The 22,134-nt window shown below is 44.5% G+C and overlaps 1 protein-coding gene and 1 long non-coding RNA gene across 2 annotated transcripts in view; both read right to left on the bottom strand.

The window, feature by feature from the left end:
- RIMBP2 (RIMS binding protein 2) overlaps positions 1–20,085 on the bottom strand; it is a 36,659-nt gene extending 16,574 nt beyond the window's left edge. The window contains exons 1-11 of the mRNA XM_063315570.1: positions 19,965–20,085; positions 18,795–18,899; positions 17,424–17,474; positions 11,339–11,543; positions 8,917–9,065; positions 6,777–6,853; positions 6,335–6,444; positions 5,166–5,975; positions 4,105–4,256; positions 2,846–3,310; positions 1,255–1,404 (exon numbers count right to left, since the gene is read on the bottom strand). Of these exons, the coding sequence (XP_063171640.1) occupies positions 1,255–1,404; positions 2,846–3,310; positions 4,105–4,256; positions 5,166–5,975; positions 6,335–6,444; positions 6,777–6,853; positions 8,917–9,065; positions 11,339–11,543; positions 17,424–17,474; positions 18,795–18,896 (2,271 nt within the window). The 5' untranslated portion in view covers positions 18,897–18,899; positions 19,965–20,085. The remainder of the gene's footprint in view (positions 1–1,254; positions 1,405–2,845; positions 3,311–4,104; positions 4,257–5,165; positions 5,976–6,334; positions 6,445–6,776; positions 6,854–8,916; positions 9,066–11,338; positions 11,544–17,423; positions 17,475–18,794; positions 18,900–19,964) is intronic.
- A 1,104-nt stretch (positions 20,086–21,189) lies between these two features.
- LOC134505572 (uncharacterized) overlaps positions 21,190–22,134 on the bottom strand; it is a 35,691-nt gene continuing 34,746 nt past the window's right edge. Inside the window, exon 3 of the long non-coding RNA XR_010068737.1 lies at positions 21,190–21,250. This is a non-coding gene — a long non-coding RNA (uncharacterized LOC134505572). The remainder of the gene's footprint in view (positions 21,251–22,134) is intronic.

Genomic DNA, 22,134 nt, shown 5'->3' with positions numbered 1-22,134 from the left:
TGTTATTGCACGGGAGGGGGCTGCTACTGTTCCTTGGTGCCAGGCAGTGAGCTGGGTGATGCGAGTACAGAGGAATGTGTGTTTGGGCTACCTCGACTGGTTGTCCTAACAGCCAGGAACCACGCTGAGACAAGGAACAGGTCTCTAGTGTTTTATTGCTGCTACATAACAGGAAAATCCTAACAAACTGAAGAAGCGTGGGAAAAACCCAGGCCTATAAACCCCAAAGACTAAGGCGGGCCCGATCTGTGTCTCTTGGAATGGCTACCTAATTCCTCATTACTACGCATGCGCTTTACAGCCTGGATGGGAGCCCCCTGCTGGCCATCCTCACCCATGACAACGGAAGTGTCTACAGACAAATGCCGGCTCTTCGTCTTTGAAACGGAGATAAGCACTGCCCCTGTCCTAACAGCCAGGAACCACGCTGAGACAAGGAATAGGTCTCTAGTGTTTTATTACTGCTACATAACAGAGAATCCTAACAAACTGAAGAAGCGTGGGAAAAACCCAGACCTATAAACCCCAAAGACTAAGGCGGGCCCGATCTGTGTCTCTTGGAATGGCCACCTAATTCCTCAGTACTGCGCATGCGCTTTACAGCCTGGATGGGAGCCCCCTGCTCGCCATCTTCACTCATGACATTGGTCAAGGACGTTACCCGGAGACTGGCAGTAACCATTAGGAACACCTGCAAGGAGGTGGAATTGTACTGACTTTCTGGGGAGGGGCTTGGGATTGCTTGTGGATTAATTGGGAGAAATCCCGCGCTTTTAGGATTCTTGGCTTTGCCTGTGTTTCTGCATACCATTCATTTTTAAATCAGATACCCACAGAATGCCTGTGTGAGTCTGATTACTGTTTTGAATAGGCAGCCATCACACTGATGATCTTCTGTTTGATTCTTGATGACTTGCTTAAAGAGATTTCAGGGAAATGATTTACCACCAGATCTTCCAGTGAGATTTATCCAGTTCTGATTCCAGACCAACCTCCAGAGTTTTTTAAGACTTTCAAGAAAGGGGCTTCTAAATGGTGGTAGACAGGGAGGGAAATCATCACCATTACCCACTTTCAGGGGTAAACTATGGATGTTGGAAGACGCTGCTGATCTTGATTTCTGGGCATCAGCTGCAGATGGCACCATCAGATAAACCTTATCTCTCTTTCTTCAAAAGGGTTAAAGAGGAGGAAGGCATCTTTCTTTGCACTATGGTTTTGCTACTGCCCCAGAGCCAAGGAGATCCCCATTACCTGTTTCCCGAGCTCAGAGCCTTTCAAAAACTCGTCCACTGAAGCACCCCTCCGTTTGATCCGGGGTGAGTCGTAGCCATCCTCTTCCTCATCAGAGTTGGCGTACTGAGACGCGTTGCTCCTTTCTGGAAACAGGCCCCTCCTCTCCAGCTGGGGAGTTCCAGAACAGAAAATGGAATGAGAAAAGGGCTTCTTGCTAGGGCGTGAGTGGGTAGAACTGGAGAGGGTGGGACCTGCAGCTTTCTCAAGAGAGGTTGGAGGTCAAATGGTGACGCTGTGATAAAACGTTGGGATTCATGTTTTGCCCCTCTGGGGTGGACTTAAGAAAAGGGACGGAAGCAGGGACCCAACCAGAGGCAACTCATTACCATTTCCCCCCTTAATGTCTCCCCAAATCCTGTAAAACAGGCTGAAATCACATGGACCGACTCAACCTCAGTTTCAACTGGGAAACGGTTAGCAGCTGAGACCAAGCCAGATCCAAAAACGCTAGGGAATTCCTGGAAGCTTGGCATTCAGACAAATCAGCTATTAATAGACACAGAGAGATAAACCACATTTAAAAGAGACCATAAAAAGCCTAAAAGGAACCAAAAAGACCAGAACACATCCAGCCAACATTCAGATAAGCAGGGATGAACATCGCTGACAAACAATCAAGCAGAAAACGATGCCCTAATCAAGGAACTACCAAGGAGAAAACCACACCACCACCACTGGCAGGGCAAGCAACTGTATATGAACAGGGAGCAAACCCCACACTCCTTCACACTGGTGACGTTACCAAGTTGGGTCATGAAACATCTGCAAGGGAACCACCAAGCTCAGAGGGCATCAAGGACTCTGCAGTTCAACCCTGAGCTACCGAGACTCTCTTCTCCTGGAGCTGATATTTGTGTTATGAAAAAAATACCTCTTACTTTTAATGCAAGGGCAGTCCTTGCAGGATCTCCAATATTAAATTAGCATGGAAAAAAAGCAGCCACACTCTAGCCTAAACCTAATGAGCTTCCCAAGACACTTATAGAAGGCTCTTTTATTTCTGCCCACTCTGGAAATGCTGAATGACAGACTAGAATGATGTCAAGCAGGTGGCTGTCTAATTCGACGTTGCCCTGGATTTTTAGCAGGATCACCCCCTTAGGCAGCCCCTCAGCCCCTCAGTCAAAGCCATGTTTTTTGAAGACTTCTTGTGGCTTTTTTTTTTTTTTTTTAAGACGTTGGCATAGAGCCCCTTACCGGCTGATGGAAATAAACAAAACTAAGACCCCAGGTCTCCAGATTTTCACCAACTTTCATAGTTTGGATTCTAGCATTCTCCCCCAGTTCTCTCCAAACATGTGTTTGTGTGTGTGTGTGTGTGTGTGCAAAGGGAAACCCAATGATTAGCTGCCACCAGCTCCTACCGAGTGGTAGGTCCTTCCCATCATTTTCGGACCCTTCCACCCTATTCTGCTGCACGGGAAGTCCTGGCCTGTCGTGGGGGATTCCCACATGCCAACCGGCCCTTGAAACTATTGAAGAATTAAGACGCACCTATGCAAACCAGTCTGAAGTTGACTTGCAGGTCCGAAGCCACAACTGTACTCACCCTGTTGCTTTCGGCTGCCACCCGCTGGGCAGCTTCTCGGGCCATGGCCTTGGCTACCGTGTTAGGGACAGGTGTGCCTTGCGGCTGTGGAAGGATCCGATTTGGAGATGGCGACCGCCGCCCATGGAGGGGGCTGTGGAAGCTGGGAGGCTCCAAGGAGTGCCCATGGAGAGGAGAGGTGGCATGGGCCTGTTCCCAGGATTCGTCCCTTTTCCCATGCGGGCACAAATGTTCGTCTTTGGTATCTGGGATACTGGCACTTGATAATGGCTTAGATTTGGGAGCTGGCTGAGGGTGAGGGGTGGGAGGCCTCAGTAGGTCAGGTGGGATCGCAGCACTCAATGGGTCCATGGACTCCCCTTGGGCAGACAATGTCCGGACAAGAAGTTCCCTGGCATCCAGGCTCTGGATTTTTGTTAGCGCCACCGTGGTGTTCTCTGCGGCTGGAAAAATCACTTCTGCCACCTGAACGCAGACACAGATGCAAAGACGTAGGAATGCTCATGAGAACTGCACTTGATCACCAGCTGAATATGAGTCAGCAGGGTGATCTAACTACTATAAGGCAAATGAACTGTGCAATTTTAGTTTATGTAGCAGAAATGCAATTTCCTGTTCCAAGGAAGTCACAATTCCACCATCTTTGGCCATGGTCTGACCCCCCTTCAAGTCCTGGATCCAATTCTGGGCATTGCGTTTTGACAAGCCTACCCAGTTAACCCTACCCAGCTGGCCAGGATCAAGTGGATCCAAATTTTCCTGAGAAATGGCTGGCATTGAGCAGGGAGTTGGTGCCAACAGCTTCCTTCACCTCTTCTGACTTGAGGATGGCATTAAAAAGCTGAACCATTGCCACCCGCGTGGTAATGCAAAGCAAAAAGGCACAAGACAAGGCCAGCACACCTGAAAAAAGAGGCTGGGGATTTAATTGAGCCCCCCGACTTCAAAGAAGCCCTAGCCAACCCCTAGAACAAATTTGCCGGTTAATCTCTTAATCAGTTAGTTAAAGAAAAGGTTCCTTTGCTTTCCAAAAACGTCTGAGTGTGCCAGAATTGGACAATACATCCCCTTTGCTATCTCACACTGGAATACATGCCTCTTTTTTTTAAGACAATGCTGAGCACCTGCACCTTTAGCTAGTTTGGTGCTATAGTCCTTAGATTGTTTTTAGAAACCCAACAACGTAAGATACAGCTTGGACCAGGTTCACCCAACGTGGGCTGTATCTGTACTTTCACTAAGTAGGAAGACACACCTACCCTTTGACCTTTTGCATAAATACCGTAGCCGGTCACAGTGGCTCCCTCCGAAGTTCCTGCTGCTGTGAGGACCGGTGGCTTCCAAGAAACCAAGATAGTTCCTGGTGTTGGACCAGCTTGAATTCGAATATCTTGAGGTGGAGCTGGCGGACCTGGTATGGAAAACAAGGGATACCTTATCACTTGTTCTTCTTCTTCTTCTTCTTGCTAACAAATCAAATACTTAGTGGCACAAATGCATTTGCTGGGTCTTTACCTTGGCCTCACCGCTTCCTCTCCTACATCCATTCATCCCTGGATCCCACAAATCCGAACCCAGCATTATAAACACTACACCACATTGACACTGTAATATCCTGGACCACTCAGCTAACAGCAGAGGCTGGCTTCACACAAACCACCAAGACATCTCACTGAGCCTGGCGTGCTATGAGAGTGTGTGTGTTGCTTCTCTCCCCGACCCCAACCCTTTGCAAGAACACAGCCAGGATTTTCCTACTCATCAACTGCACAGAGAAAGCTCTGCTTCAGCTAAATGATTGTGGGATGGCCTTCCATGGAGCTCCCTCCATTTTAAAATACAGATGGGTTCCCAAACCCAGGCCAGGCTTCATCCAGTGAGAAGCACCCCAGTCCTTTGCAAACTTGCGTTGTGGGAGCGCCCTTGCTACATCTCTAATTAAATCCGTCGTCCAGAAATAGAAATGTGCTAAATAGAAGACTAGCCTAAAAATAGCTATGCAACTATTAAGGGCATGTATATTTCATGAGTCCTCTCAATGTTTGGCAACCTTGTGGCTAAACTGAGCAAGCAGCGAGACCTTTCATGGAGAAGATCATCGTTTTGCTTCTCCTGGCTGACCCAGCAACACACTGCAGTGACACAGATGGGGCAACTCACAGCTTCTCTGCACTTCTGCTGCCAGACAGCTGAACCTCTGATGGAGACACAGTCACCAGGCAACCTGGCTTGATGACGGAAATTGAATTCACATCGGTGCCCTCCACGAAATGATATTTAACCACTGACAACAATCGACTTTGTGAGACCAATGCCCTACCTGCTGGCAAGGTTGAAAATTCTATGAAAGCTTCTTTTTTTTCACGTTGCTCCAGAGGGAGCTGCCAGGGCATCTGATGGGGCTTGGCCAAAACTTTGACCTTGTAGGCCATATTGGGTTTCAAGTTAAAAAACTGATACTTGTATCTGGCAGCCCTGACAATGTCAAACTCTTCTTCGTTGAGGAAGATCACATGGCTGTAATTGCTGTTAGTGGGAAGCCAGGTGACCTCCGCTGAAATCTGGGTGATGTTGTCGACCTTGAGGAGGGAAGGTGCCACAATCACATCTTTTCCAACCAACAAGGTGCACTGCAGTTCGTCGGAATTGCCCCTGCTGGTTATGCTTTGAACGGATATTCGGTACGTGCAAGTAGCAATGTTAAGTTTTTCTAGGAGTGCTTTAGTTCTGCTGCCCAAGGAGACGGTCATCCGTATGTCCTTGTCTACCAGGACATTGTAGCTGTGGATGGTTCCCCATCCAGGTGGCACAACTGGGGCTTCCCAGCCCACAATAACACTTTTGGCTAATTGTTTGATAAGGGTAATTTTCCTAGGGTAAGGCACAATGTCTTCTCCAATTTCGTCAATGTTCACATCCAGGGATCCTGCACCATTATTGAGGAGGCCAGACTCTAACTGGACTGGTAGGTTGATATCCTGAAGGCCTTCTCCTTCCACCACGTGACTGCTGTGCTTGATGAGATTCTGTTCTTGCTCACTGCCCAACCCGCTTGATAAACGGGACTCATCCTGCACAAAATCCACAAAGTTGGATGGAACCAGGCCTCTTTGTCCATCTAGAAGTTCACCTTGTGGAGAAAAAGACATTGACAAAGAAATCCATGGCAGCACAGAGTCGCTGGAGGGAGTTTTGAGGGGAGTCCCACCTCCTTCCCAACCATATCTGCTCCTTTTTCGGTTACAGATACCAAGAGGCCCTCACTGTGGGGCCTCTCGAGGGCTTCAGTGCAATCTTGAGAGAGGTATTGGTTAATTAAAATGTTGCTGGTGATAGAAACCATGGATGCCACTTTCAGCTTCTTGTAAAAATGTTAGTGTATAAAATAAGGAAGTGATATGCTTAAGGGGATGGCCAGAAACCTGCCATGCATCTCAAAGGTAGAGCTATTTAAATAAAGGTATTGCCAGGGCCCCATCTCCAACAGACCTTCAAAAAAGCCATCTTCATCCATGTCTCCATACACGTAGAGGTATTTTCCTGCTGCGAGAGGAAGTTCCGCTTCAGGATTTTCATTTGGCCCATCAAACGGATTGTAACTGAAGGAGAACATAGACAGTGTTCATAATCTTTCATGGGGGGGCACTATCAACAACGATCTGTGTTCACATATTGCACTGAGATATTATTTTCTGCTTGAAGTTGTGTGAACCTAGTCATTGTGGCATAGTGTTATGAGTCAACTATTATGGCTTATTCAACATACCCTGGTTTTAAAAAAGGTTTAGCGTCTTAGCGTCATGGAAGAAGGAAGGCATTGTCAATCCTCTGGAAGGGGTTGGGGCAGCAGGAGCTCATATCAGGGTCCTTATCAAGAATTTAAATTTAGCACAAATGTAAATTGAAAATGTTCATTGGGTGGTTGTATTACCTGTATCGGGCAATGCAAAGATGGACTTTCCCCGAATATCTCTGCTTTGAGGTATTAGAATTCTGTTCATTCTCCATCTGCAACAAGAACACAAACAAGATATTAAATAGGATGAGTTGTCCACCTACACATGTCAAGTTACACAGAACGAGATTTCTCTTAATATCAAAGAACAAAAAAATCCCGAACCATGCTTCATGAAAGATTAAACACACATAAGAATCTGAGGACCACCTTATATATTTAGGAAAGTGATAATGCCAAGAGAGAGAGAGAGAAAGACTGAACATTGTAACCCATGCAGAGGCACTGATAACAAATAGAAATGTGCTAAAAAGAATTGCACTGGCCATAGCTTTGTGACTTTTCTTCTGAATCGTTCTTCTAGCCTTTTAAGATTGATGAGATGAACAATGACAAGAGGCATTCAAGGCCTGGAGAATTTTCTTCCAAACAAAGAGAATCACTAGATACGTTACAATCCAAGAGATGTGCCTGATCCATTTAGCGTATAACTGACAACCCTTATCAGCAACTAATTTTGCCGGAAGGCTACTTTGAGGAAAGAGAAGATAATCTTGTTTCCACACATTTTCTCACTAATTCGGTCATAGACCCAACTGTCAACTGGATGAGGGCTTTCTGTTGCTGATTCATAAGCCATTCTGGAAGATACTGGGAAGTACTGCTTGAGTCTTCTGCATGTAAAAACTCATGTCACATCATCAAACCAAGACCCCAAGACCAGAACCATGATAGGAAACTGCCATAGACAAAGTCATACAATTTGTCCAATATTGATGTCTGTCTGTCTGTCACCATCAGACACCGATTCTTAGGTCTCTTCCCATTGCCTCCTGATTGACTGATTATGAGCCATCAAGTCATTTTTGACTCCTAGAGACCACATAGATAGATTTTCTCCATGACAATCTATCCCTAACCTGTTCTTTCACTTCCCCCAATGGTGCACTCATCACCACTGTCCATCCACCTGGTTGTCCTCTTCTACCTGACTTTTGAACAGAAGATACCAAGCATCAAACTTTCTACATGCAAAATGCATACTTGACCACTAAGCTATGGTGCCTCATTCTGGATTTGCCCTCAAAACCAACTGAAAAGATCCTACTCAAGCATGAAGCCATCAGAATCAACAAAACAGCCTTCAGGAATCATTTCTACCTGTACACAACTGATACCTGTTGCTTGGTGTCAACTATCCTCAAACTATCTGCCTCTCTATAACAAAGAAAATTTTCAGTACTGTTTTCTTCCCACTCACATCCTAGCTTCCTACAGATAAAGGAGTATATAACATATAATAAACAAACCCATAATTATTTGTTTTGGGGGTTGTAACTCTTATCACAGCCCTTGCAATCAAGTCACAAGGAAATAGAAGACATCTTAGTGCAACTGCTGGGACTCATTTGCATTTTTAGAACTTGCTGTCCCTTTGCTGGTTTGAGTTTTCAAAGCTTAATTTTTCCAGAAATCGCTGAAAGTCATGTATAGCATCCAAGTTGTCTGCAGGTCAAAATGTTAAGATGGCAGCCACAACTGCATGATCAATGCCCTGCAAATGTGACACACGTAAAAAAAGGGGGGGTGGCTGGGTGGGGTGGGGCTCTGATCATGCAGCCATGGCCACCACATTATTTTTTTTTTTACTTCTTCCAGTGGATACCCTTGGATAGCACCACTGACCCTGTCAACAGATAATTCCTCCTACAAAATATACCCCCACCTTATAATTACCACTATAAAATAAAAACAATAGACAACGAAATTAGAAGGAAGTCTCATGGGTTAGGGGGAGAAAAAGAGAGAAGGAAAGTAAATATAGCAGAAGGAAATTCTGTCCAAGGTACTCTATCAATGTTGTTGGGAGGACCTGGGTGCAGAATAGCACCATCATGGCACACCACACACACTAGCCGTGCTTCAGACATGGTCCGAAAGCCACATTTAGCAGGAGTAAGCTGGATTCATCAAAGTAGGATCTGACTTTCCAAAAGACGCAGCTGGCTTTTCAGGAGCACGCTGGGATCCAGGCTAAAACGAAATTTGATTTAAGGTTGTGCACGCAATCTACCGTCTCCAGTCAAGGAAGGTGCACATTCGCTCAGCGACGTACGTCTGATTCAAATCTGCATCTTGGGCTGCCAGAGCGTGAGCGGATCAGGAAAGTTGGCTTGCTGGAGAGTTGTCCTAGTTTGTCACCAGACAGCTGCAGGGGATGTGTGTACTCAGAGATCAAGCAGCTTCCAGAGGGACTTCCATGATCTGCAAAGCAACCACACAGTTGAATGTCATGCTAGCTGTCCTGCAATGGTCCTTGGGACAACCCTGAAATAGCAGGCACCAACTTTTTTACTTTTTGCAATGTTTGCCTTTATCTTTAGAAACCTGCTGGAGGAACCCAGAGTTGGGCAGCATCCAAACTAAATAACCCTCTTTTTTTTACCAAAACAAAATATATTTGGCTCCAAGTGACTTCTGGTTTTTCATTCTTCTTCTCAGTGTGGTGGATAACCAGTTATCACCTCTCAGCCCAACTCCTCTACTAACTTCAAATAAATCTGACTCATAAATGCACCCCGCCCTTTGCCTCTGGGGAATGAGTTTTATCATCAAAAGACAGGCGGATTGCTCTCCTTTCTTTTTCAGGATATTATGAGGTTTTTAAGTCAGATGGGCTACAAAATATGGGCAGAAGTCACCTGTGTACACCAACAACCCGGAGGTATTCAAAATGTCCCTGGGTGACCTCTTGACCAGCATTTCTAACAGAACTGATAAAACCATGAAATGAAAACAAAATTGTAAGCCAAATTGTAAGCCACTCTGGAGAGCATCTTGGGTTTTTTGTTTTTTTTTGTAAGACATGATAGGCTGTGAGATGCACCTGAAAAAATCATATTTTCAACAGCCAAGGAGATTCTCCAGCCATCTTGGTTCATTTCAACGTTCTGATTTCTTGTGGTCTTAACTGCAACTTCACACGGAGGTATTTTAACATGATGCAAGTCAAGAAACTTGCAATTCACTTAAGAGATTTGGCCCAGCCTAATTTAATGCAAGCTACACAGGGTCTCACCTACTCAAAGGCTCACTTATGCAAGCCCTATGGATTATTGAAAAGTATGGATTATTGTAAAGTAAACATTGCTGGCTTCAGTACATCATGCAGTCAACCTACATACATATGTATCCATCACACCATTCCCTTTTAGGGTAAAACAACATTATGCAAAGTGCAGAAAGGGGAGAAGAAATAAAAAGCCAGAGAAATTAAGTGGCTGCGATAAGAAAAAGAAAAGGTAAATTTTAATTTTAAAACTGGCTTACACCAATACCATTCATGATATCACTCCTTACTTTTGTCTCCTGACAAATCATCCTTGTTTCCAACCCATCCATATACAGGATAAGCCTCATAGCATTATTGTTGTTGTTGTTGTTGTTACTATTTAAAACTAGCATGGCTAATGGTCAGGGACGCTGAGAATTGCAGGATAAGAATAACTGGAATTATAGGCAGATTGCAAATTGCTGGTTTAAACATTCATCAGGGTAAAAATATTTCCACGCAACTCAATGTTAACTTAATCCGCTTCTAAGTGGATTCAACTTCTGTTTTTCCTTACTGTAACTAGCCAAGCTGCATAGAAACAACCTTTCTCCTAGAAGATTACATTCAAAGGAACTGTAACTCTCAAATTGTCACAATTACTGAGTCATTAAAGTAATACAGGCAACTCTAGTCACTCAACTTCAATATGACTCTTAAAATGATTCAGACATATGACATGTTCTTCCTCTCTGCAAACCTTTGTTCCACTTGGTTACATCAAAGCTAATAGCTGTGTCTTTTCTTCCCCAGTCTGTCATCTCATCCAAATTGGCACACAGCTTCCTTACATCAAACAGGCATCAGCCAGAAGAGAAGTTCTAAATCTTGAGTTCAATCCAGGTTCCCAGGAGAAAGGAAAAGGATGTCTCCCCAAACTAAGGATTTCACAGAGCTCATGCCAAAATACGGTCTGATATTCTACCGAAAACACACATCAATGCTTCCAGAAGCAGGATAAAGTTGATTTAATTTGGTGTCTACAAGTTACAATAGAACAGAATTTACCAAACATTCTACAAGTTAAGACTAGGCAAACATTTGGACCTGGTGGGCATTTTTAGAAATTTGAGACCAATTACACAACTGAGAACTTGCATACCCATGACATGGCTTCCACTTACTTGGAGACACACTGGAGAAAACACTGCTGATGACCATCGCTTACTTTCTCCCTTCATTTCAGCATAGTTGAACAAAGCACTGAAGTGCAGACACTGACTGTTTATTCGCTAACAATACCAGCTGGAGCAATATCCGTGGGGCCAGATAATTTTACCTTGCAAATAAAAATTAAGTTGGATCCTGAGGTTTTGCTTTGCCACAGACCTACTCTCCATTTCTTTTTTAATTAAAAGGATCTTTAGAAAACGTTTAGAAGGGTCAGGTGGTTTTCCAGGATCAGGTGGCCTACCTTTATTCTTACCTTGGCCCAAAGAGGTGGCAATTCCATTCACCAGCTGGACTAAAGATTTGCTAGGAGAGCCAGGAGCAGCTGAGGAAGTCAACAGGTTGCTACCGAGTAGATCAAACTTCCCAGCTTGTTGCCGAAATCTTTCCAGTTCTTTGGAGAGGAGGTTGAACTGCTCACTCTGCGTCCGACATTTCTCCTCTAGCTCACAAACTTTGGCCTGGGCAAATTGAGAGTAGAAAAGAGCTGCAGGACTTGTCAACGTGTGAACAAGTTGACAAGATAGCAAAGGGTCACTGTCTTTCCCCCCTCTGCCCTGAAGACGTATGTAATTTTCTGTCCAAATCCTTCCCAAGTACACATTCACACAGACAAATGGAATATGCAAACATGGCAGTCTCTGATTATGGCCTGGCTGAAATGTCCAGTGCCCCCCGGCCGTAATCGGTGGGAACATGCAGACTTGAGACCCAGCAGAGTTGTGTCATAAGTTGTTGTACAAACCACATGTTTGCCTTGAAAGCGACAGCTACCTTCATGCAAACCCTGCTGACGATGTCCCTAATCTCCATGTGGGAGGATCCATGAATTCCAACTCTCCTTCCACCGGGTCTCCGATGGGACAAACAAGAAGTGCTAGCAGTATGCATGGCCTGGAAGCCCACAAAGAATCTCAGCTGGGTCACAGCCATCATCTCTGCCTTTGCTGCACCTGGACTGGGCCTCTTGCCCACTTTACATGTGACACTTGCCCACAGGAGTGCATTGGGTCAAGACCACACTCCACTGCTGCTAAGACACATTTCTTCCTCCCTCTCAGAATTAACTGGCTATGTTAATGAGATTAGTGTGGCCGGTCTAAATTGAGAATAAGCTCAAGATGTCATGCCGAATGTCCCATTTTCTTGCCTCCCCCACCCAAGGGGCTTAGGATTCCTTCCAGGGTCTCCAACAGACCCATGGCATCACCAAGACCCCTTGAACTGGAGAGGTGACATAGACAAACCTTGGCTTGGTCCCACAAAGCTATGGGCTTTCAATTTTATTCATGCTTGGTAACTGCCCTGAGATATTTCAGTAGCCCATCCTGGAGTTGCAAAATTCTTCTGGGTGGAGGAAAGGAGATCTGTTGGCTTCGATCTCTCATTCCCATACCCCACGTACAATGGGGCAGCTGGAAACCATGACCGATCCAAAAGATTCACATGTCCAAAGAACCATCTGTGAGATTCACAGCGTGCCAATTCTATTCCCTGCAGCATAGACAGTAGCACCTGGAGCCCAGTGCATTTTCAAGTGGGGCGATTAACCATAGCCATTCCGGTTTGCTTTGTCAAAAAAGCACGTGAAGGATCTCGAAAAACACTGACAATAGCCAGGGAGTCACTGATTGCAACAACCCTAGAGCCAAATTCAGGATCCTTCCAGAATCTCCTTTTAGTAGAACCGAAACTGTCTAGATTCAGACAAAATCCACCCAGAGCATGAGAAAGTGTCTAACGTAGATTGCATGAAATTTTTGCACAGTTCTGACGAGGCACATTCTTCAGATCAGTGGTCAACAGCCAGAAGATGTTCTCAAGAGGTTGTTAGACACTGAGCATTTTTTGCCTGGATGTTTTTCAGGTGAAGGATACCCCGTTCACTTAGACGTCCAGCCAAACCATGCATCAGTATCCACGTCAAGCAATTCCGCATGCTTTCGTAACCATGGGGCTGCAGTTCCATGCAAAGAGAGGCCAAGTACATCTGGCCCTGGCGATTGGTAGAGGGTGGTAGAAGAAGGTATGGAGAAGGCTCTTCCCTCCTCCCCCATCGCCCCTCGTCTAAAAATACCTGCATACTGTCCAAAGTGATCTGGATGAGAAGCAAAACAATATACAGGAAAAAGCAAAGACACGGGATGGGGAAGGGGGAAAAAAAAGTGCATTAAAAGAAAGATTTATAAAAAGCCAAAGCAAGCAAAAGCCAAACAACCAAAAATCCATCTTTTTTTGTGCTTTACAAAACAACACATATATTGAGCCTATCTATGCTACAGGTTTAAAACTGTTTCAGAGCCTCTGGAATTGTTTTGGTTTATTGCAAGGAATCTCGGGAACAACAGTTTTGTCAAGAGCTGGGAATGTCTTGGCTTAATGTTTCCCTCTCCTCTCCGAAACAAAGACCACCCCGAAAACTTTTCCAGCTGATTTGAAACTAAGGCAGGTGAGAGACGAAGAGAAACTTGCAATGCTTTGCAGAGCTGAGTTTTGTACGGAGGGATAGAAATGAGAGCATCACATTCCACACGCCCCTTCCTGCTTAAAAATGAAGCTCTCCCATTTGTAAAAGGGGGGGGGGGCAAGCTCCTGAAATCGTGGATCAGCAGGATATCTTGCTTTCTCAAGAAGCATGGAAGATGTCATCCTGCCCTCTTCCAAGAATGCCAGCAAGATGACTGAGGAGCTATTTGGGGACAGGGCAGCCATTCCACCAATTATTGCAACAGCTTCAACGTGATGGAAAAAATAATAATAATCACTTTAGCAAGAGCATCCCTAGAAGGTGGTAGTCATTCAAAGAAAGCAAGATGGTGGCCTCAACTGTGGGTTCAAAGCCCCACCCGCTTTGTACATGAGTGACAGATGTAAAAAAGGGTTGGGACTTCAACTGCACAGCATCCACCTTGATGTTTTTAACCTCCTGAGCAAGAGAATTGATGGTAAGAGGAAGATGTTTCTGTTGGCACTTTTACTAGTACCTCTTAACTCCCAAAAGCTTTTTGTAAATTTTTCCTGACTTGCAGCAGAATGGCCTCAAGAATCTTCTGTTTTACCGCTTCCGGATTGAAGCGGGGAAGGGAGATGCTTGAATGTCACAGCACTAGGATTGCAAATGCAAGCTTTGAATCTAGTTTCAAGTGAGTAACATAGATATGCCTGCTGGTACACTTACCACACTTTAAAAAGGGGAAGGGGGAAAAAAAAGCATGCATTAAAAGGAACCACATTGGCATATATTTCAGGGGGGAAAAGAAAAATCAATACGGCTGCTGATTTGCAATCTCTGCAGGCCAATTAAACAAACACATATGGGGGGAAAATTAATAGGCTCAAAAGCAGTGTCAGATCAATAAGAAAATCACCGAGGAGAGGAACTGCAGGTGAAATTGGAATTGCAAAAAATAATAATAAAAAAGCCATTTACCCTAATAACATCCCCTCCCCTCTTGGGGCCAAACTAATTTCCTTTTGCAAGCACCAGAAATGCAGGAGGCATTTGGATTTTTCTTTTTTTTAATCAATGTTAATTGGATAACAGCAAAACACACGGGAACATTTTGCTGGTAAAGCTCTAACCACTTTTTTGAAAGAAAAGGCAAAAAAAAAACACCCATATGTTTGCAGCAGTTGAAAATCACTGATGCTGGCTGTATACATGTGGATAAAACCAGAAGCAAATCAGAAGCAAAAGTTGCTCAAATCTGCTGATTTCCCTGTTTCACTAGCAATAGAAACATCAAAAAATTGCCCTAGTGGATCTCTGGATTGATTTCCATTCTTGTGCATGGGAGAATTTTCCTCTGAGCTGAGAATTTTATGCTTTCCCTTCTTTGCAATCTTCATGTGGACATAATTGCCATACGGTTAGCCATCACTGATTCAAATACAGGCAGTCCTTGACTTACGACCATTCGTTTAGTGACCATTCAAAGTTATGATGGTGCTGGAAAAAGTGACTGATGACCAGTCCTCACACTTACAACTGTCATAGCGTCCCTGTGGTCACGCTATCAAAATTCAGGCACTTGGCAAACGGCATGTATTCCCGATGGCTGCAGTGTCCCAGGGTCATGTGATCGCCATTTGTGACCTTCCCAGATGGCTTTTGACAAGCAAAGTCAATGGGGGAAGCTGGATTTGCTTAATGACCATGTGATTCACTTAACTGCGGTGATTCGCTTAATGACTGCAGCAAAATAGGTCATAAAACCAGGCACTACTCACTTAATGACCACCTCGCTTAGCGATCAAAATTCCAATCCCCATAGTGGTCATAAGTTGAGGACTATCTGTACTGACTGTCTAGTTGGGAAGTGATGTGGGACTTGTCACATTCAGGGCTGTGCATTTTTATATTTGCATGTGTGTTAGCATCAATATGAAGCCTGGCTGAAGAATGGGAAAGTGGGGTGAGGGGGGTGGGAATCCAGAAAAATAAATCCTTGCATTTCTCTGCCTAGCTCCATTGCAAGGACTGGACATTTATAGAGACGGGAGGTTAGATTCAGCCTCAGCAGATGGCCAGTGTTGAAATTCCCAGGGAAAGACGTGGCAAAATGTTCCCCCAAGCCACCATGTGATTGATTACTCAGGGCCATGGCAGGGATACAGTCTCAGAAACAGGAGATGTGCCCTCTACACACGGTGGGAGATGGGCAGATGAATTCTACTCATTCCCAAGGAGATGTCAGAGCAGAGTCACCCTGCAGGAAAAAGGACCGGGCTGTTGTGTTCCCTTCTGTTTTTCTGCTTAAGCAGGAAAAAACACAAAAGCAAGCCCATCGACCTGTCTTGTGGTTTAATGATCATTTCTGAGGACAGGAAGATCCAGACTCCTCACCCCCACGTCAATAAAAGACACCTTGTCATTAATTCCCAGGAAATATCAAGCCTGCAAGAAGAGAACTGCTGTTAGAAATGGCCATGGAGGGCTGTGGAGAAATACAGATTTCTCCTTTCAGGACGTTTGTGTGGAAAGCACAACTGGTGAGCTTTGATGGAACCATAAAAAAAATACTGGATTTGGTAGGACATTCTGCTTGGCGTGACAACCTTGTTTGTTGCGAGCTTACAGGTGCTCTCCGTAAAAGGGGGAGATGTTTGGATCCTTCTGGAACAAATGGCCATTTCCAAGGCAACCATCCTTGACAAACTTCAGGGCCTAAATCTAGACTGGCTTTTAGATGGCCTTTCTCCCAGTTCGTGGTCTGTACATTTATTCCTCTCTTCAACATCTTGGCTTCCTCGGAGATGATGGGGAGATGGAGAATTCCTTTTAAAGATCACAGCTCCAGCACAGGGGACTGGGGAAAGGGAAGGGTGGACAATGGGACTCATATTCAGGGAATAGGTCGGCAGCTCCACGCCAGTTGGGGGCCTGAGTTTTTTAAGGCAACACATTAATCCCTTTTTCTCTTCTCAGTGGCTTTCCCCCATCTGCCTTTCTGAGTCTCAGGTCAAGCTGCCACTGGGTATCATCATTTGTGATGGGTTCAAGATGACCGTGGCCAATTTTATTTATTTATTTATTTACTTACTTATTATTCAAATTTAATGACCGCCCATCTCCCCCCAAAAAGGGACTCTGGGCGGTTTACAATAAAATCAAACTACAGCCATAAACGTTAAAATCTCATAAACATCAAACACATTACAATTAGAAAATGCCATAAATAAATACAAAATCCAAGAGGCAAAAGGAAAGCAAAACTTCCTTTTGCTTGGTTCCGTTCTTGTGCAACCAGCTTGATTATTTCAGTGCAACTTCTTTTGCCACGAAAACCAGGATTTTTTAAACTCTGATTTAGCAGGTTAGAGGTGGGGGGTGGGGGGTGAAAAGAAATGTCTGTCTCCTGCAGCAGTTTGAGATCTTCCCACCTCGAAGCAAAGTCTCATTTAATTCCTTGCAAAGTTTCTCCTCTGTTCAAACTTTATGTATGTATGTATTTATGTATTTATCAGATTTGTCACCGCCCATCTCCCCTGACCAGAGGGACTCTGGTTGCTTCTATCTCTTTCACATTTGGATCTCTGTGTCCCTTTGGAATGGACCCAAAGAAAGCAGAGTAATTTAGCACATAATGCCTTCTGATCATTCTTAGGAGGAACAGCCATACATGAATAATTTTGTTTAAAATTCTTGGTTAGAGCCCCACCTTGGAAAAATCTTGAATGCACAGCATGCTCAAAATGCTTTGCCTGGCCGATCATCTTTTTTCTCGCCCATTCATCTAGCGGTTGATTAATTTACCCGTTGATTAATGTACTAGCAAATCCAAAGATTACTTGTGGCTCTAATATTATCAAGTGGCAAAGAGAACAAGCGCTGGGCTTACCTCTAGCAGCTGAATCGCTCCTTCATGTTCTTTCTTAGCTTGGACCTGAGCCTGAAAAAGGCAGAGAGGAAAAGGGGAATGACAGCTTATTTCTGTTGCTCTGGAATAAATCTGGATGATTTTTAGCATCCGCCAAGCCTAGTTTTGGTAGTTCTTCCTAGTGCTCAGTCAAGGCGGACAACTTTCAGGAACTTGGAAGCCATAATGCATCATAAATACCGAATTCACTACGGTTGAGAAACCCTGGTCTAATGTACGTGTGTGTGTTTTGGCATATCTCAAGGATCATGGGTGAATATAAAAACGTAACGTCCCACTTGGCAGCTCAGAAAGTCCAAGAGATTCTAGGTGAAAGTTTACTAATCCCTGATCATCTGTGCTCTCTACAGCCCAAAGAAGCTGTTCCTGGATCTTGGACTACTTGAGGTGTATGAAAAACCATATTAAACAAAGCAATCAGATCAACAGAGGCGAGAAATAAGTCTGATATGTGCAGTATGAAAAGTTCTTTGCAAAGTAATAAGAAACTTCTATCTTATCTAATATCACAGACTTCATAATAACACATATTTTCAAAATTCAAGCCTGTAATAATGAAGGAGAAGGAAAGAAAGAGATAGAGCCATCTTAGGTTCCTGACCAACATGGTTATCCTTATTGGATCTCCTTACCGGCATCCATTTAGCCTTGAAGGACATTATTAACATTCTTTCTGGGATTTGGAAGCTGGATATGAAAGGCTGGCCAGGAGAGACATTTCATATATTCTGTAATCATACAATTATTCCAATCACACTGTAAGGGGCTGACACGAAAAAAGTGATTACAGGTGGTCCTTGCTTAATAACCATTTATTTAGTGACCATTCAGACTTATGATGGTGCTGAAAACAACTTATGACCAGTCCTCACACTAATGACCATCAGAGCGTCCCCGTGGTCATGTGATCACAATTTGGGCACTTGGTAACTGGTTTGCATTTATGACTGTCACAGTGTCCTGTGGTCATGTGCTCGCCATTTTCAACCTCCCTGGCCAGCTTCTGGCAAGCAAAATCAATGGGGAACCATGTGATTTGCTTAACAACCACATAGCTCACTTAACACCCACTGTGATTCATTTTACGACCGCCCCAAAAAAGGTCATAAAATCAGGTTGGATTCACTTAATGACTGCTTCACTTAGTAACCAAAATTCCTCTCCTAATGGTGGTCGTTAAGCGAGGACTACCTATATTAAATTTACTGGCATGCAAGGGGAGACTCTCACAAAGCAGAGAGAGCTGACATGTAAACAAGATTGTCTCTTTCATTCTCTGCTACAATTTTGACCCTCGGTTTGCTGGCTACTTCCACCCCCCCGTTCCCTTACCTTTTGCAAGAGTTCAATCTCCTTCTGTTTTGAGTTGAGAACAGCCAAGGCTTGCTCATGCTCCCATTCCAGCTGTTGACGCCTTTCAGCAGCCTCTCGCATATGCTGTGGGGTGGGAGAGAAAGAAAGACGACCGTTGCTGATGATGCTGGCAAGCTACCATTGTCCCCTTCCTTCCCTGAGGATGCAGAGTCTTGGGGGTGCAATATTAAACTTTTCATGGAAACTCTGGAAACTCCAGGCAGCCAAGGAACACAAGAGCATCCAATCTGGCAAGCTACCATTGTCCCCTTCCTTCCCTGAGGATGCAGAGTCTTGGGGGTGCAATATTAAACTTTTCATGGAAACTCTGGAAACTCCAGGCAGCCAAGGAACACAAGAACATCCAATCTGGCAAGCTACCATTGTCCCCTTCCTTCCCTGAGGATGCAGAGTCTTGGGGGTGCAATATTAAACTTTTCATGGAAACTCTGGAAACTCCAGGCAGCCAAGGAACACAAGAGCATCCAATCATTCATAACCAGCACGTACTGTTTCCAGTTGCAGTTTTCCAGCACCCTAATTAGATTGGAGAAGAAGATAAACACCTTGGAGATGATGACTGAGGACACTTTGGACCGCAAGAGAAACCTATCAACCTCTTCTCCTTTGAGAGATTGTCTTGAAAACACAAACACTGAGCTACAGTATGTCAACACATTTTAGCAGGGTTGTTTGGTTAATATGTTCCAACATGATGGAAGTGTGAAGTTTGTGTGTGTGTGTTGACAAAGGTAAAAGAGGAGCACCATCAGGCAGTCACCAATTTTCTGATCAAGTGATTATATGAAGCCGGTCATGTAATAACTTGCTTCATATGGGCATAGAAAGGCAAATGTCTGAGAGGGAAAGAGGGGAGGCTGGCAAAAAAACAACCTACCCCACCCCCCCACCCCAAAACTGAAGTCAGAGTCAAAAATAAATAAATAAATGACTTGAAAAATGCCCCCCTCCCCCGCTTGTTGCACTTTCTTTTTGGCTTCAGGTCTTCATGCATAAGCTCCCCCAAAATAACAGGAGACCAAAGGGAAGGTATTTCAGGTCTTGAGCATAAGAACTTTGACCTGGCGATCTCCAGAGCATATCTTGTTCCTGCTGGGTCATTGTTTTTGGTAATAATATCAATCCTACCTTTAGGACTTGCTCTAAGTTCTCCAGTTTGGCTTGGAGCTGGTGTTTCCCCTTGAGAGCCAAATCTTGTTCTTTGGTTAGTACAGCAAGAACTTCTCTAAGCTGGTCATAGTTGTTTTTCACCTTGGACAGCAACCGAGGAGAAAAAAAAATGAATCCAAAGCTCCCTTCCAAACCCCATATTTGCCATCAAAAAGAGAAGGTGAACAATTGTTTCTGAATGAGATTCCTTCTATCGTTGCCCCCCACCCCCGGTAGAAGAGATCTGTGTTGGAAGTCCTGGCAAATCCAGCATGCCTCATTTGCATGTGAATTAACCTGTACATTGAGTTGTCCCACAATGCAACTCTGAGGGAGCTGTTTGTTGCCACTCCCTCTTCCTTTCCCTCTCTTCCTCCTTCTCCACCAGAAGCAAGCACAGGGCTGTGTGCTGCTCTCCTCCATTCTGGGCACCATGTGGTGGGCCTGGAATTCCCCTTTCTTCCACACAGCTCTTGGCAGCTGTAGGGCTGAGAGTTTAGGACAAACTAAGTATTTAGAAAGAAAAGAACAACAAAGGAATTTCATCTTTTCCACCAAGATGGATGTAGCAGAAGCAACAATAAAGTCAGTAAGAAATTCCTTTACTTCTTAATCTAATATGTCTAAGCGTGTGATTCTTTATGCTTGGGAGGGCTGAATGTGTAAGATCAATAACCTGTATTTCTCTGGCATGTTCATTCAAGCTATCTAAGATAATTTTCTTTTTCTGTGCCAGCTTCTCAGCTGTGTTATAAGCTCTGCTCCATTTCAGTGGTTCTAGCAGGCCACTAAATTGGCTTCAGTCTGAAGCTCTGAAGTTCAACCATTCCAGCAGCTCTATCGATTTTAATGTGGCATCCACAAAAGACAAATGAAAGAGGCCCAGGTAGAAGTTGGTCCAAGGATGCTTGCTAGCCCCATATTTGGCTGCATTCACCTACTGAATGGTGAAGAATGAGCTTTGCAGCACGTTGGCATCATATCCCCCAGAGGGAAGAAGAAGAGAACCGAAGATTGGATGTGGCATCGCAGTCCCAGAATTTCAGGACTTGGTTGCAGCATTAAGCAACGTAAAAGAAATCTGCCACTGATTTCTAGGTGCGGCTCTGAATGGCACCCATTATTAATATTCCTTTTCACCCAGTCAAAACTGAAGCCTCCAGCCCACAAATTCCCTAGCTGTATTGTAATACCTTGGGAGATATGCTTGCATACTGGAAGTTCAAAAGATTGCTTCCATGCCCGACATCGTTCAGTTCATTTTCCTGCAAGGAAAGCAGAGAGGGACTCAGATACCCATTACGGTGGTATTTTACTCAAATTTTGCCATTCGATTGGAGGGTGCCAGAATAAGATGGAAAATAAGGAAAGGAAGATTTAAGTCTATCTCATTCTTGGGCCCAGGAGATGAGATGAAGGGGTACATAGGAAGGGGGAAACACGTTTGCCAGGATATGGATCATCAAGGTTAGGTGGAAATGAAAAAAGGCCCTTAACTGGCTTACTGGATTAACCTATTCTTTAAGTTCATACAATGAACTGAACCATAAGGTCAGTGAATGTGTGAAAACGGCCAGGGTAATTCCAATGCAAGAGGGCTGGCCTGAATTCTATCAGCAAGATGAAACCTTGGCACTTGCATTTGTGAACACATGCTGGCCCCATCCTTCATTTTCCAAAAGTCACCAGAAGGAGGTTGGCTCGGGAAACGTTCAATGCCTGTTCTGAGGGTGGTCAGAGGGCCATTCAAATGGCCATGCCTGAAGCCAGCCTTGGGCCAGCAAAGAAGCATTTACAAAATCAGTAGTGCTTCACTGGGAAAATGTTTGGGAGACGTGATTTCCAGCAAGCACATGAGACAGCGTGCCAGCATTTAGCGGGGAGCTATGGCATGCTCTAGACTTGAAAAGCCCATCTCCATAGGCTCTGAAAAACCGCATGAAGATGGGAAGGATCTTCAGGATATCTGCTCAGCCTGTTTCTCAGAGCTATGCACCTGCAGTGTATTATATTTCCAAGATGTTAACGAATTATCCCGGAAGGTACTTCAAGCCACAAGGACTCTGTTCTCCTAATTCAAAACTATCTCCTTTGTGCTCCACCAGCTGTTAGCAAAAAGGAGGAGGCTGGAAGGAGAAAAAAATGGAAA

Source organism: Candoia aspera, chromosome 15, assembly GCF_035149785.1.
Source record: "Candoia aspera isolate rCanAsp1 chromosome 15, rCanAsp1.hap2, whole genome shotgun sequence".
NCBI classification, from domain to species: Eukaryota; Metazoa; Chordata; class Lepidosauria; order Squamata; family Boidae; genus Candoia; species Candoia aspera.
This window is presented reverse-complemented; position numbering and strand designations above follow the sequence as displayed.